Source organism: Ornithorhynchus anatinus, chromosome 1, assembly GCF_004115215.2.
Source record: "Ornithorhynchus anatinus isolate Pmale09 chromosome 1, mOrnAna1.pri.v4, whole genome shotgun sequence".
NCBI classification, from domain to species: domain Eukaryota; kingdom Metazoa; phylum Chordata; class Mammalia; order Monotremata; family Ornithorhynchidae; genus Ornithorhynchus; species Ornithorhynchus anatinus.
The window spans coordinates 87,028,970-87,041,008 of record NC_041728.1 but is presented as its reverse complement, the minus strand read 5'-3'; the positions used below and the strand labels follow the sequence as shown (position 1 = coordinate 87,041,008).

The 12,039-nt window shown below is 40.8% G+C and overlaps 1 protein-coding gene across 9 annotated transcripts in view; it reads right to left on the bottom strand.

The window, feature by feature from the left end:
* GREB1 (growth regulating estrogen receptor binding 1) overlaps positions 1-12,039 on the bottom strand; it is a 161,471-nt gene that overhangs the window by 74,638 nt on the left and 74,794 nt on the right. For all 9 annotated transcript variants that reach the window (XM_029074341.2, XM_039912395.1, XM_039912398.1 and 6 more), the window contains one exon: positions 7,889-8,065. In XM_029074341.2, the coding sequence (XP_028930174.1) occupies positions 7,889-8,065 (177 nt within the window). The remainder of the gene's footprint in view (positions 1-7,888; positions 8,066-12,039) is intronic.

The window sequence follows — 12,039 nt, the reverse complement described above, 5'->3', positions numbered from 1 at the left end:
TTGCATATGTAACTCTTTCTTCAGCATTTGTGTACAGACAGATAACCATTTGTACAGTCAATAATTTATTATGACTACTGTACTGTAAATATTTTTATATTGTCTTCCTGGTTCTAGTGTAGTGTTTCATTTTTCCAGGAATCTAGTATAGTAATTAAGGGGAAGCATTTTAGCGTAGTGGATAGAGCACAGGCCTGAGATTCAGAAGGTCATCGATTCTAATCCCTGCTCCACCACTTGCCTGCTGTGTGGCCATGGGCAAGTAACTTGACTTCTCTGTGCCTCAGTTACAGCCTATCTGTAAAATGGGGATTAAGACCCTGAGCCCTGTGTGGGACAGGGACTTTGTCCAACTCAATTTGCTTGTATCCACCCCAATGCTCAGTATAGTGCCTGGGCCTAGAAAGCACTTAAATAGGACAATTATTAATTAATATTATCATTACAGTGCACCTAATAGGCACTCAATAAATATTGGAACTCCTACTACCACTGTAGCCAAGCCATAAAAATTAAGACAGATCCTCCAGAAATCAGAGTGGATCTGTAAATTTAATAAGTGGCCTTGATGAAAACTTAAGCAGTGTACCTAAGGCAATTTAATAAACTCTCATTCCTATCTTTCCCTTTACTGTGCAGTTTCCAGGAGATTTTTTTTGGTTGGGAGAAGGGAATAAGGGGGAATTATGAGTGTATTGGATTCCCAACAGATGTGAATAGCTCACTCTAGTCCAGTGGCACTGAAACTTTCTCATCCTACTTCACTCTCCATATCAAAGATCCCCTCCAGGATGTCAAAGCAATTCTTCATATACTCCTCCTGAGTTTGAATTGGGAGGAGAAAGAGAATTAGAAATTGGCAGTTACCTTATGTTTTCTCACTGCCTTGGACCTCTGATGCCCCCCCCCCTCCACCCTCTACCCAACCCTGAAGTCCTTCAGGATACTTTTTTGGGGGAAGCCCTGTCTTGATTAAATGAAGAGAAAAAAAAAAGAAGTGAAGCAAGACCAACGACTGAAAAACTTGGAAACTTGATATGCTAATGACTTGGGAAAATGATTTACTGGGAGGCAATAAAGAAAATGTCTTAAAATGAGCAAGGGACAGGATGGAGTAGGTGGTCTGACAAAGCATTAACTCATCAGGCAGAAGGCTCAGCCCTGTCAAGCCCTGTTCTAAGTGTCAAGCCCTGTTCTATGCCCTGGGGTAATACAAGTTAATCAGGTTGGACACAGTCCCTGTTCTAAATGTGGCTCACTCTTAATACCCATTTTACAGACAAGGTAACTGACACACAGAGAAGTGAAGTGACTTGCCAAGGTCATATAGAAGACATGTGGCAGAACTGGGATTAGAACCCAAGTCCCTCTGACTTACAGGCCTGTGCTCCGTCCACTAAGCCACGCTGCTTCTCTTGGAGGACTCTTGGGAAATGGGGTAGACTTCAGGCATGACTATGTCTTACAGCCCTGGGATCTGGTTTTAAACATCCAAGGAGCCACCCTAGAATGACTGTGAAGTGGACACTTGGCCCCAGACCAATCCTGGACTCTACCCAGTCTGATACTGGGCATCCTCGAGGCCTGAGGATCTCACAGCAGATTTCTGGGGCCATTCCAATCTGAGGAGAACCTATCCAACTCAACCTTGCAGGACAAAACTGGATCTAGGCACAAGACAATGTGGGCCCAGAGTTTGTTCGCTTCCTTTTGAGCATTTGTGGCTGTGAGCATGACACCCTTAGCTCAATTCCCATGAAATGCCTGCCCTGTCAGCTGGGATCTGAGTTTTGCCGCCTCTCCACTGGGAGACCACTTATTTTCAGGATTCCCTCCAATCCAGTGTAGCCCAATCCCCAGTGACTTCCACTCCTTCGAGGAGATGCCTGAGCTTCCGTTATAAGGTGCAATGGAGTGACAGGTGCAAGAGTTGGGGAACCCTAAAAAGAAAACGTTCCTCAACCTGAATAAGAACTGAAATGCTAGAGAACTTTAGGATCCAGGGCAGTTTGACCAGGGTCTGGGAGCTCCTGAAGTGACGCTGGGGGCTCTTTCATCTGGAATTTAAGGCTGTCAACTTCTCCCCACCTCCATCTCACTCCCAACCCCCAACCAGCCCAAAAACATCAAAGTACTTCAGGGTCTTAGAGTATAATTTTTGAAATGCCCACAGGGTAGAAATAGCAGGTTTTAACCTGGCAGCTGTCAGGGCAGTTCATTTCTGTGGTGAATCTGTTCTTGATCCTGTGGCACATAAGCAATCGTATTTGTTGAGCACTTAGTGTGTAGAACATTGTATTAGGTACTTAGAAAAGTATAGTAACAGAGTTGGTGGACATGTTTCCTGCCCACAAGGAGCTTACTCATTCCAAATAAGCATTGCGGTTTTTTTTAACTCAGCATAGCATTATTTTAGCATTCTTGTTTCAATGAGACAAAGGTAACCATTTCAGCAAAGTGTCCACCCATAGCACCTTTATTCCATATTAAACTGCTATAAAATATGATTTTCCAATAGGTTACAGAGCTTTCTGTCAGACTTTTATTCAATATACTACTAAAATATATTTCCCTAGTTTAATCTATATGAGACGCTCGCTACTCAACCGAGGAACCTAATAGCCAGATTTATTAGAAGATAGTATATGTGACAACCATAAAGTGGATGATCATAACAGTTATCATGAATAGCCAAGGAAAAATTAACACAGGTATTCGGATTTCTCCTAAGGGTTATAAAGCTTCAAGAAGAACAAAAAAGGAAATTACAAGGTCAAGTGGTAGCAAGCATTTGAAAAGAGAAATTGGTATGTAGTAAGAATTATTAAATACTATTTGATTTTTTAATTCCATTTTCTGAACAAACGTGGGTTAGGAAAACACATAAAAACAAAAAAAGTGGGGCTGTGAGAATCCTCTACTTACAGCTGAATTATACAGTAAGAGAATTCATTAATCTACAAGGAATGGTGAAAAACAATGAGGAAGGTACCAATTAAGATACTCTGTGGACAAAAATTGATGGCAGAAACCCCAGAAGGAAAACCACAAGTCTCAGTAGCACTGTAAATATTGAGGGGGGGAAAAGGAAGAGGCCAATAAATAATTTACCCAATAAAAATTTTCTGCCAAAAAAACCCCCCTAGCTTTCAAGCAGCAATACTGAACAGATTAGAAACAAGTAGTAAAAAAAACCACTAAAGCCATTTGTTTACTGGCTTGGACAATAATTACAATCTTTCAAACACTTTTAACCATCTCATCCAAGCCCTTTCTAGGAAAAAGGGAAAACATTCAATTTGGGAGTAAATTATTTTGCCGAGAAACAATTTCTCATAGGTTTAAATGACATGAGCAGAGATGAGACCTGCTATGGATAGAAAGTTACTTTGGGACTTCAGGAGATCCTTTGACCTTTCATATATCTAGGATATCTTTCAATGCTCTATTGAGACAGCCCAAATTAGTGATGTACCACCATAAGTGCCAAACGATTTCACAGCGAAACTTGGGAACTGGGAGAAGTGGTCACCATAGGCAGGAAAGCTTGAGCTTCTCAAAAGGAAATGAATAAGATCCTTTATCATCATCCTCCATACCAACAAATACTTCAAGGGCACCGGTTGAGTTTAGAGTCTGTACCAGTCACTAGACTCAAGGCATTTGAGATCAGATCAATCTGATATTAAATTTACAGTGAGTTCCCAATGATTTGCAGTCTTTCTTCCAACAATGACTGAGACTGTAGGGATAGAGGCAGTAGAGCAATGGATTGAGGCAAATTGAGCAAGGGGGTGAGGGGAATGATATGCAGCAACAGTTTATTACTAAGCCACTGCCCTCCCCTCCTCCAGCTCCCCATCTGCCAACAAATATAGCAGGGTCTGTGAGGGAAAGAGTGGTTTAGTGAAAAGACTAAGGGCCTGGGAGTTTGGGGAGCAGATTCTAATCCCAGCTCTGCCATGTCTGCTGGGTGTCCTTGGGCACATGGAAGGTGTATCACAGAGTCTTCATCTATAAAATGGGTTTTCGGTATCTGCCCCCCCTCCTCTTAAATTGGGAGTCCTTTGTGGGGTAAAGACTGAGTCTGACCAGATTATTTTATAATAATAATAATAATAATGATGCTATTTGTTAAGCGCTTACTATGTGCCAAGCACTGTTTGAAGCGCTGGGATAGATGGAAGGTAATAATGTTGGCATTTGTTAAGCGATTACTATGTGCAGAGCACTGTTCTAAGCGCTGGGTAATCAGAAGGTCCCACATGGGGCTCACAGTCTTAATCCCCATTTTACAGATGAGGTAACTGAGGCGCAGAGAAGTTAAATGACTTGCCCAAAGTCACACACCTGATAAGTGGTGGTCAGGATTAGAATCCATGACCTCTGACTCCCAAGCCCATGCTCTTTCCACTAAGCCACACTGCTTCTCTAAGAGTCCTGCTTGTTACTACCCCAGCACTTAGTACAGTGTGTGGCACATGATAAGCACTTAACAAATACCATATTTACTCTATTAATGGATTATTTTCATTGACCAGTAACTCCACGTGGAGTCATTCAATGTTGGTTGTGGTTAATTCTGCAGATAGAACTTCTTGATTTGTTGAGAAGCCTTCACAGATAAATACCAGGCAAAAGAACTATGTAAAAACAGAATTGGATGCTTTTTCTAATTTTTTGGTAAGGGTGGCATTGTTAGCCTTATTATTTCTATTCAGTTTCCTTTAGCACTAGTCTGCTGTGTGACCTTGGACAACTCACTTCACTTCTCTGAGACTGTTACCTCATCTGTCAAATGGGATTAAGACTGTGAGACCCACGTGGGACAGGGACTGTGTCCAAGCCAATTTGCTTGTATCACTCCTATAGCTCAGTACAGTGTCTGGCACATAGTAAGCCCTTAATAAATACCACCATTATCATTATTTAGCTGAATTTACCTCATTATTTCTTTCCCTATCTGTTCTCCCTCCTTTCTCTTCCTCTCTCCCTTTTATTTTGGGTTGTGAGCTTGCTTTGGGCCAGAGACAATGTCTGAATTAGGACCTGCCAATCAAGCTTAGTAATATGAAAGGCCAGTGGTGGAATTCTAGAGTTGTCAGAAATCTACTACCAACTAAGAACTTTTACTCATTAATAAAGTGGCTCAATGCCCACCCCCCAAAACCCACAACTACAATATCATATCAAAAACTGACCCTAATATTTCCAGGCAGGCAGCTAAAAAACTATTGGAGAAATTATTTAAAACCCAGGGTTGAGTGCACCTTTCATTCTGAACAAACTTTTTTATTCAGGAGAGTGGAAAGAAGATATTCTCAACCTGAAAAAATAATTTCCTCTTTGAAAGAAATATCCTCAAAGACACTCACCAACTCTCAGAAATACAGTAGAGAGAAGCAATGATAATGCAGTGATGCAGAGAGGAGTTTCAGTGGTTAAATAATGACACAACACATGGTGTGGCCTCTCTGACTTTAATCACACAAAAATTCTTGAGCACTATTTAAGTCACTGGTACAAAACCTTAGACATTCTAACTTCTTGGCAAATGTTAAAATTTTCAAACGCACTGCTTGCCTAACTGGGATGTAGTTTTAGTGTGTAGGCCATTAAAGAGCAATAAACTTTAGTCACTTAGTCTTCCCCAATTATCCACAAGAGCTAATTGAAGGAGTTTTGAAATAGAGTCAATGAACAAGCAGAGAACATAGAGCAGCATTTTTTTTTAAAGAAAAAAGCATTTTTCAATCCTAACTGTCCTTTGTTTCTCATTTCTGTGCTTGTTTAGCAAACTGTTAACAATGACACCACTTCCTCTAGGCTAACTGCTTTGAGCTTTAAGTTGTTAACAGGGCTAGCATTGAATGAAAGGCAAGATTCCTGTGTCTATAAAGACAACACTCAGGTTGATTTACCACCCCTCGATTCTTTTACAGTGACTAGTCAATTGTATCCTGACCAATCTAAAGCAACTAGATGACATACTGAAAGAAGTTACTGTACAAGCAGTCCTGCAAAACACATTCACACCATTATCTGAAGTGGCTTGATGTCCTATTCAGTGTGAGATTGAATCAATGGGTTCACCTTCCATTCCCAGCAATCATAAAAGTGAATTTGCTGGGATGTTGCCAAGTGGGTCAGTTGGCTAAAGAAGCCATGTTCTTCTGCAATGACGGATCAGCAGGTATCACTGAAGTGATGTTGAGAAACAACATTAACGACAAGAGAATGCAAGAATTAAAGGAGAAATGTGTTACATTTTACAGATGAATCGCTATTTCAGGCTACACTAACTTTGGAAGTTTTTGTCCAAAAAATCTCAAACCCTCAGTTTTGTTTGTTTCAAAACATGCTTGTTACAATTTGCAATGGTGGGTTTTCTATCCATTACTGTATTAAGTCTGCCTCCCCCTCTAGACCATAAGCCCTCTAGATTGTGAGCTCATTGTGGTCAGGTACTGTCTCTCTTTACTGCTGTATTGTACTTTCCCAAGCACTTAGTACAGTGCTATACACACAGTAAGTGCTCAATAAATACAATTGAATGAATGAATAAAAGTAATAATAATAATGATGGTACCTTTTAGGCGCTATGTGCCAAGTACTGTTGTAAGCGTTGGGATAGATACAAGTTAGTCAGTCAGATTGGACATAGTCCCTGTCCCACATAGGGCTCACAATCTTAATCCCCATTTTACCGATGAGGTAACTGAAGTCCAGAGAAATAAAGTGACTTGACCAAGGTCACACAGCAGACATGTGGCAGATCTGGGATTAGAACCATGACCTTCTGATTCCCAGGCCTGAGCTCTATCCTCTAAGCCACGCTGAACTCACTCATTCATTCAATTGTATTTATGACTGAGCCCTTACTGTGTGGAAAGCATTGTACTAAGCACTTGGGAGAGTACAATAAACAGACGTTTCCCTGCCCACAGTGAGCTTACAGTCTTGTGCAGGGACCACGTCTGTCTACCAACTCTGTTATATTTTACTCTTCCAAGGACTTAGTACAGTGCTCTGCACATAGTAAGCGCTCAATAAATGTGATTGATGGATTGACTCAGGTTGAAGATAATACCAATCTCATTATTTTGCACAGGCACAAAGGTACAATTGTACTCAAGAAACAGGAGTACCAAATCTGTTTTTCCTAGAACCTCAACACATATTAAAGTTGTGGATAGAGAGGCTCAGTCAATGGCCATTCTCAAACACAAAGGGGAGTGAATAGCGGATGTCTCTTTGAGGCTCTAAAACTCTTTACCACTAAAAGCAGTGAACAACATCAGATATCTTTCCATGAAGACAGACAGGGGTTGTTGAGGTTAAGGTATTGGCTAGCCTAATCTTGCCTTTCACCATGACCCAAGGCAGAGAGGTAATAAAGTATATAAAGTATAAAGTAGAGAAGCAGCGTGGCTTAGTGGCAAGAACACAGGCTTGGGAGTCAGAGGATGTCGGTTCTAATCCTCCCACCGCCACATCTCTGCTGTGTGGCCTTACGCAAGCCATTTAACTTCTCTGTCACTCAGTTATCTCATCTGTAAAATGGGGGTTAAGATTGTGAGCCCCAATTGGGACAACCTGATTACCTTGTAACTACCCCAGCGCTTAGGTGCTTAGAACAGTGCTTGGCACATAGTAAGTACTTATATATCATCATCATTATTATATATGATTAAAAGTCCTTTCTGTGTTTCCTTCCTAGTAAATCAGACAAAGCTTATAACTAAAATGTAAGAGATCACTGCACACTCAAATTTCTGTTCAAAGTAGCTAGACTTGCTTAATTCTAACAATCTAAATGAAATTAAAAGACAACTTTTTTTAGACCTCAAACATGTTGTGTTTATAAAATTTAAAACATTGTACTTACCTAGTAGTGCATTCCGTCCATTATCATCTGGCAAGAACCTTTTATCTACTGCACATACTAGAAGATGATCTGGCAGATTCGGTGACTTGGCCCCGACCAGGAGAAAGCCTGAGGGAACTTCAATTTGCTCATTGGAAATCGATACCAGTCGTAAGTCTTTTCCAGCTTGACAAAAGCCTAGGGAAAATAAACATGACTAACACATATTTCTAAGTGACCTTTTGCAAAATATATACATAAAGCAAGAAAGAAAGCCAAATGGGTCAGTTTTGAGTGTGCTCAGCATATTCCAATTGTAATTTAGAAGTCATATAAGCCCACCATGCTTTGCTATCGCTCTTTTTAAGGTATTGTTTTTCTTAATAGCTAGAGATTCACTGTTGAAATGAGAATAGCCATGATCTAAGAAAATAGTGAACCAGTGTGGATATTTTTAAAAGCTTTTAAGAGGGTATCTAAAGACTTAATTTCTCTGCTCTCTCCAGGATTGGGCTTTTTGATAATAAAGAGTTTGTAGAGATTCTCTCCACCATCTTCTTTGTCTGGGATCATCATCAACAGCAGCACTGGTTGAGCAGCTACTGGGGGAACAGCACTATAGTAGCCTCTCGAACACATACAGTAAAAGTAAAAGGCATAGAGTGCACTAAAGGAGCTTGCAATCTAGTATCCTTTTTCCTCCTATCATTTACCCTTAATCATTAATAATAATAATAATAATGGTATTTGTAAGGGATTACTATGTTCCAGGCACTGAACTAAGCACTAGGGTGGATACAAGCTAATCGAGTTGGACACAGTCCCTGTCCCATGTGGGGCTCAAAGTCTCAATCTACATTTTACAGATGAGGTAAATGAGGCCCAGAGAAGTGAAATGACTTGTCACACAGCAGACAAGTGGCAGAGCAGGGATTAGAACCCATGACCTTCTAACTTGTTTTGTTCTGTTGTCTGTCTCCCCTTTCTAAACTGTGGGCCTGTTATTGGTTAGGGATTGTCTCCATCTGTTGCTGAATTGTACTTTCCAAGTGATTAGTAAAGTGCTCTGCACACAATAAGCGCTCGATAAATATGATTGAATGAATGACTCCTAGGCCCGTGTTCTATCCACTATACCATGCTGCTTCTCCTATCCACATAGGCAATAGAATCTCAAAGATGGCAGCAAGTACCCCATAAGTTAACCATGTATTTCCAATATATTTCACTGTTTACAAAAACTGTGAGCCCATAGATTGATATTTAAATAGCTGCCACATTGATACCACAGGGGGCCCAGAAATTGGGTAGTTCTTCCCTGAGGCCTGCAGTTTCACCAGGATGATTCCATTCATAGACAATTCAATGCCTGGGCTCTGTCAGACATGATCAGTTCATTGGGCAGCCATGTCTACCAACTCTGACCATTATACTATACTCTCCCAAGTGCTTAGTACTGTCTTCTACATACAGTAAGCTTTCAATAAATATGATTGATGGATGAGAAGCTACCGAGATTTGTGATTATGGCCTCACACCGAGAAAGGTCATTTTTAACCTTCTGAATCGTTTTTACCTAAGGCTGCTCCACAGCTATGATCAATTAACCGAACTGAGAAGCAGCGTGGCCTAGTGGATAGAGTGGGAGTCAGAAGGACCAAGGGCTGTGAGCCCCTCTAGACTGTAAGCTCACTGTGGGCAGAGAATATGTCTCCCTGTTGTATTGTCCTCTCCCAAGTGCTTAGTACAGTGCTCTGCACAGAGTAGGCACTCAGTAAATACAATTGATAGATCGATCATTTGATTCTAATCCTGGCTCTGCCAAATGCTTGCTGTGTGACCTTGGACAAGTCACAATTTCTCTGGGCCTCAGTTTCTTAACTGTAAAATGGGGATACCTGTTCTCCCTCCTATTTAGACTGTGAACCCCATGTGGGATAGGGACTGCGTCTTACCTAATTAATTTGTACCTACCCCCTGTGCTTAGATCAGTGTTTGACACATAGTAAGTGCTTAACAAACACCATAAAAAATGGGGAAACTTATGCTTCAGTAGTGCAGACATAAAATGATCCTATAAAGCTACACTTAGTTTTCAAAAGAATGACCCTATTTTTACCCGTCTCCAATACCCATTTAAGATCTTTAAGTAGAATTCTAAATATCGCTCCTCTCCAAGAGCTTAATTTTTTTTATGGTATTCGTTATGTGCTTACCATATGCCAGGATTGATTGAAATTGATAGTTCAGGGCAATTTCACATTGAATTCAATTTCATATGCCATTTTCTTTGCAAATTACTAAATTGTTTAGGGACCTTAGTCTAATATAAACAGACCATCCTGTAAGCATTGGGGTAGACACAGGCTAATCGGGTTGGACACGGTCCATATCAAACATGAGGCTCACAAAATCAATCTCCATTTTACAGATGAGGTAACTGAGGCACCAGGAAGTGAAATGACTTGCCCAAGATCACACAGCAAATGGTGCCAGACCTGTGATTAAAACCCAAGTCCTTCTGATTTCCAAGCTTGTGCTTTTATCCACTACTCCAAACTGCTTCATTAAAAAGAGAGGACTCCACCCTTTCCAAGCCCATCAAAATAGTCCCGTTATTAGACAGCATAAAAGACTATTTGTCACCAGGTAGGTACAGAATTCTACCCAATTCTACCCAATTCTGTTCAATTCAAAGGTAATTATGGTATTTTTAAGTGCTTACTATGTGTAAAGCACTGTACTGCGTGCTGGGGTAGATACTAATGAATCAGTTTGAACAAAATCCCCATCACACATGGCGCTTACAGTCTAAAGAATGGTTTGTTTACATTAGACTAAGTTCCCTAAACAACTTTGTAATTTGCAAAAAAAAGGGCATATAAATTGAATCCAAATGTAAAATTGCACTGAACTATCAATTTGATTTGAATCAAATAATTAGTAGTCCATTTAATATGATGATATATCATCAGCTAGAAGTATTTCAGTTGATTTAGAGGAATGGTTGATAGACAGCTAAAATGAGTCTGAAAAATATATTTCCTTTCTCCAGGGGCCTTGGCTATGCTATTAGGCCAAAGTGAACTTTTGTTATCCATAAATGATGAACCCTCTAAGAAGTACGGAAACAGCCTGGGGATGAACCCAGTCAAGCCCTGACTGGTGAATATAGAAGTTGGTTAAGTGCTGGTTCCACTGAGGCTGCCTACCATCTCAGACAGAAAAACCAATAATCTCCCATACCCTGCAGTACTAGAAAGAGAGGGATATAGCCTTCTATGTAATAACCAAATAATAATAATGATGATGGCATTGCTAAGTGCTTACTATATGTCAAATACTGTAGTAATTCCCAGGGGTAGATACAATTAGATCAGATCCAGTGCCCACATGGGACTCACAGTCTAAACAGAAGGAAGAATAGGTATTAAATAGAAGGAAGAATAGGTTTGAGAAGCAGCATGGTTCACTGGAAAGAGCACGGGCTTGGGACATGGGTTCTAATCCCGGCTCTGCCACTTGTCTATGTGACCTTGGGCAAGCCACTTATCTTGTCCTCTGTAAAATGGGGATTAAAACTTTGAGCCCCATGTGGGACAACCTGCTTATCTTGTACCTACCCCAGCACTTTGAACAGTGCTTGACACATAGTAAGCACTTAACAAATAACATAATTATTATTTATCATTTAAAACCCTATTTTACAGATGAGGAAACTGAGGCACAGAAAGTTAAGTGACATACTCAACGCTATCCATTAGGCAAGTGGCAGAGCTGAGATTAGAACCCCAGTCCTCTGATCCCCAGGTCTGTGTTCATTCCACTAGGGCACTCTGCTTTCAGTGGTAGTAAGAGGTCAAAGCCATCATCAGCGAAGCAAGACCCCTTCAGGGCATTGCTCAAGGCACAGCCTATCCTGGGGATTGTTGACAGCAGAAATGACCAACACCCCATAGTAAATTGGCTAACCAAGAGCCCAACTTTGGTGGGAAAACACTGGTGATGGAGAGAACAGTGGCAGATAAAGGTAGTGGTATAGACTGGAAAATGGAGCCATGGACCTTGATGGGGACGTGCAATGCAGACCCCAAACCTAGGAAGTCCTTACTCACTCCACTCCGGTCACTCACTTCACCTTCTCCCCATCTCAGCAATCTGTAAGTGCCTTC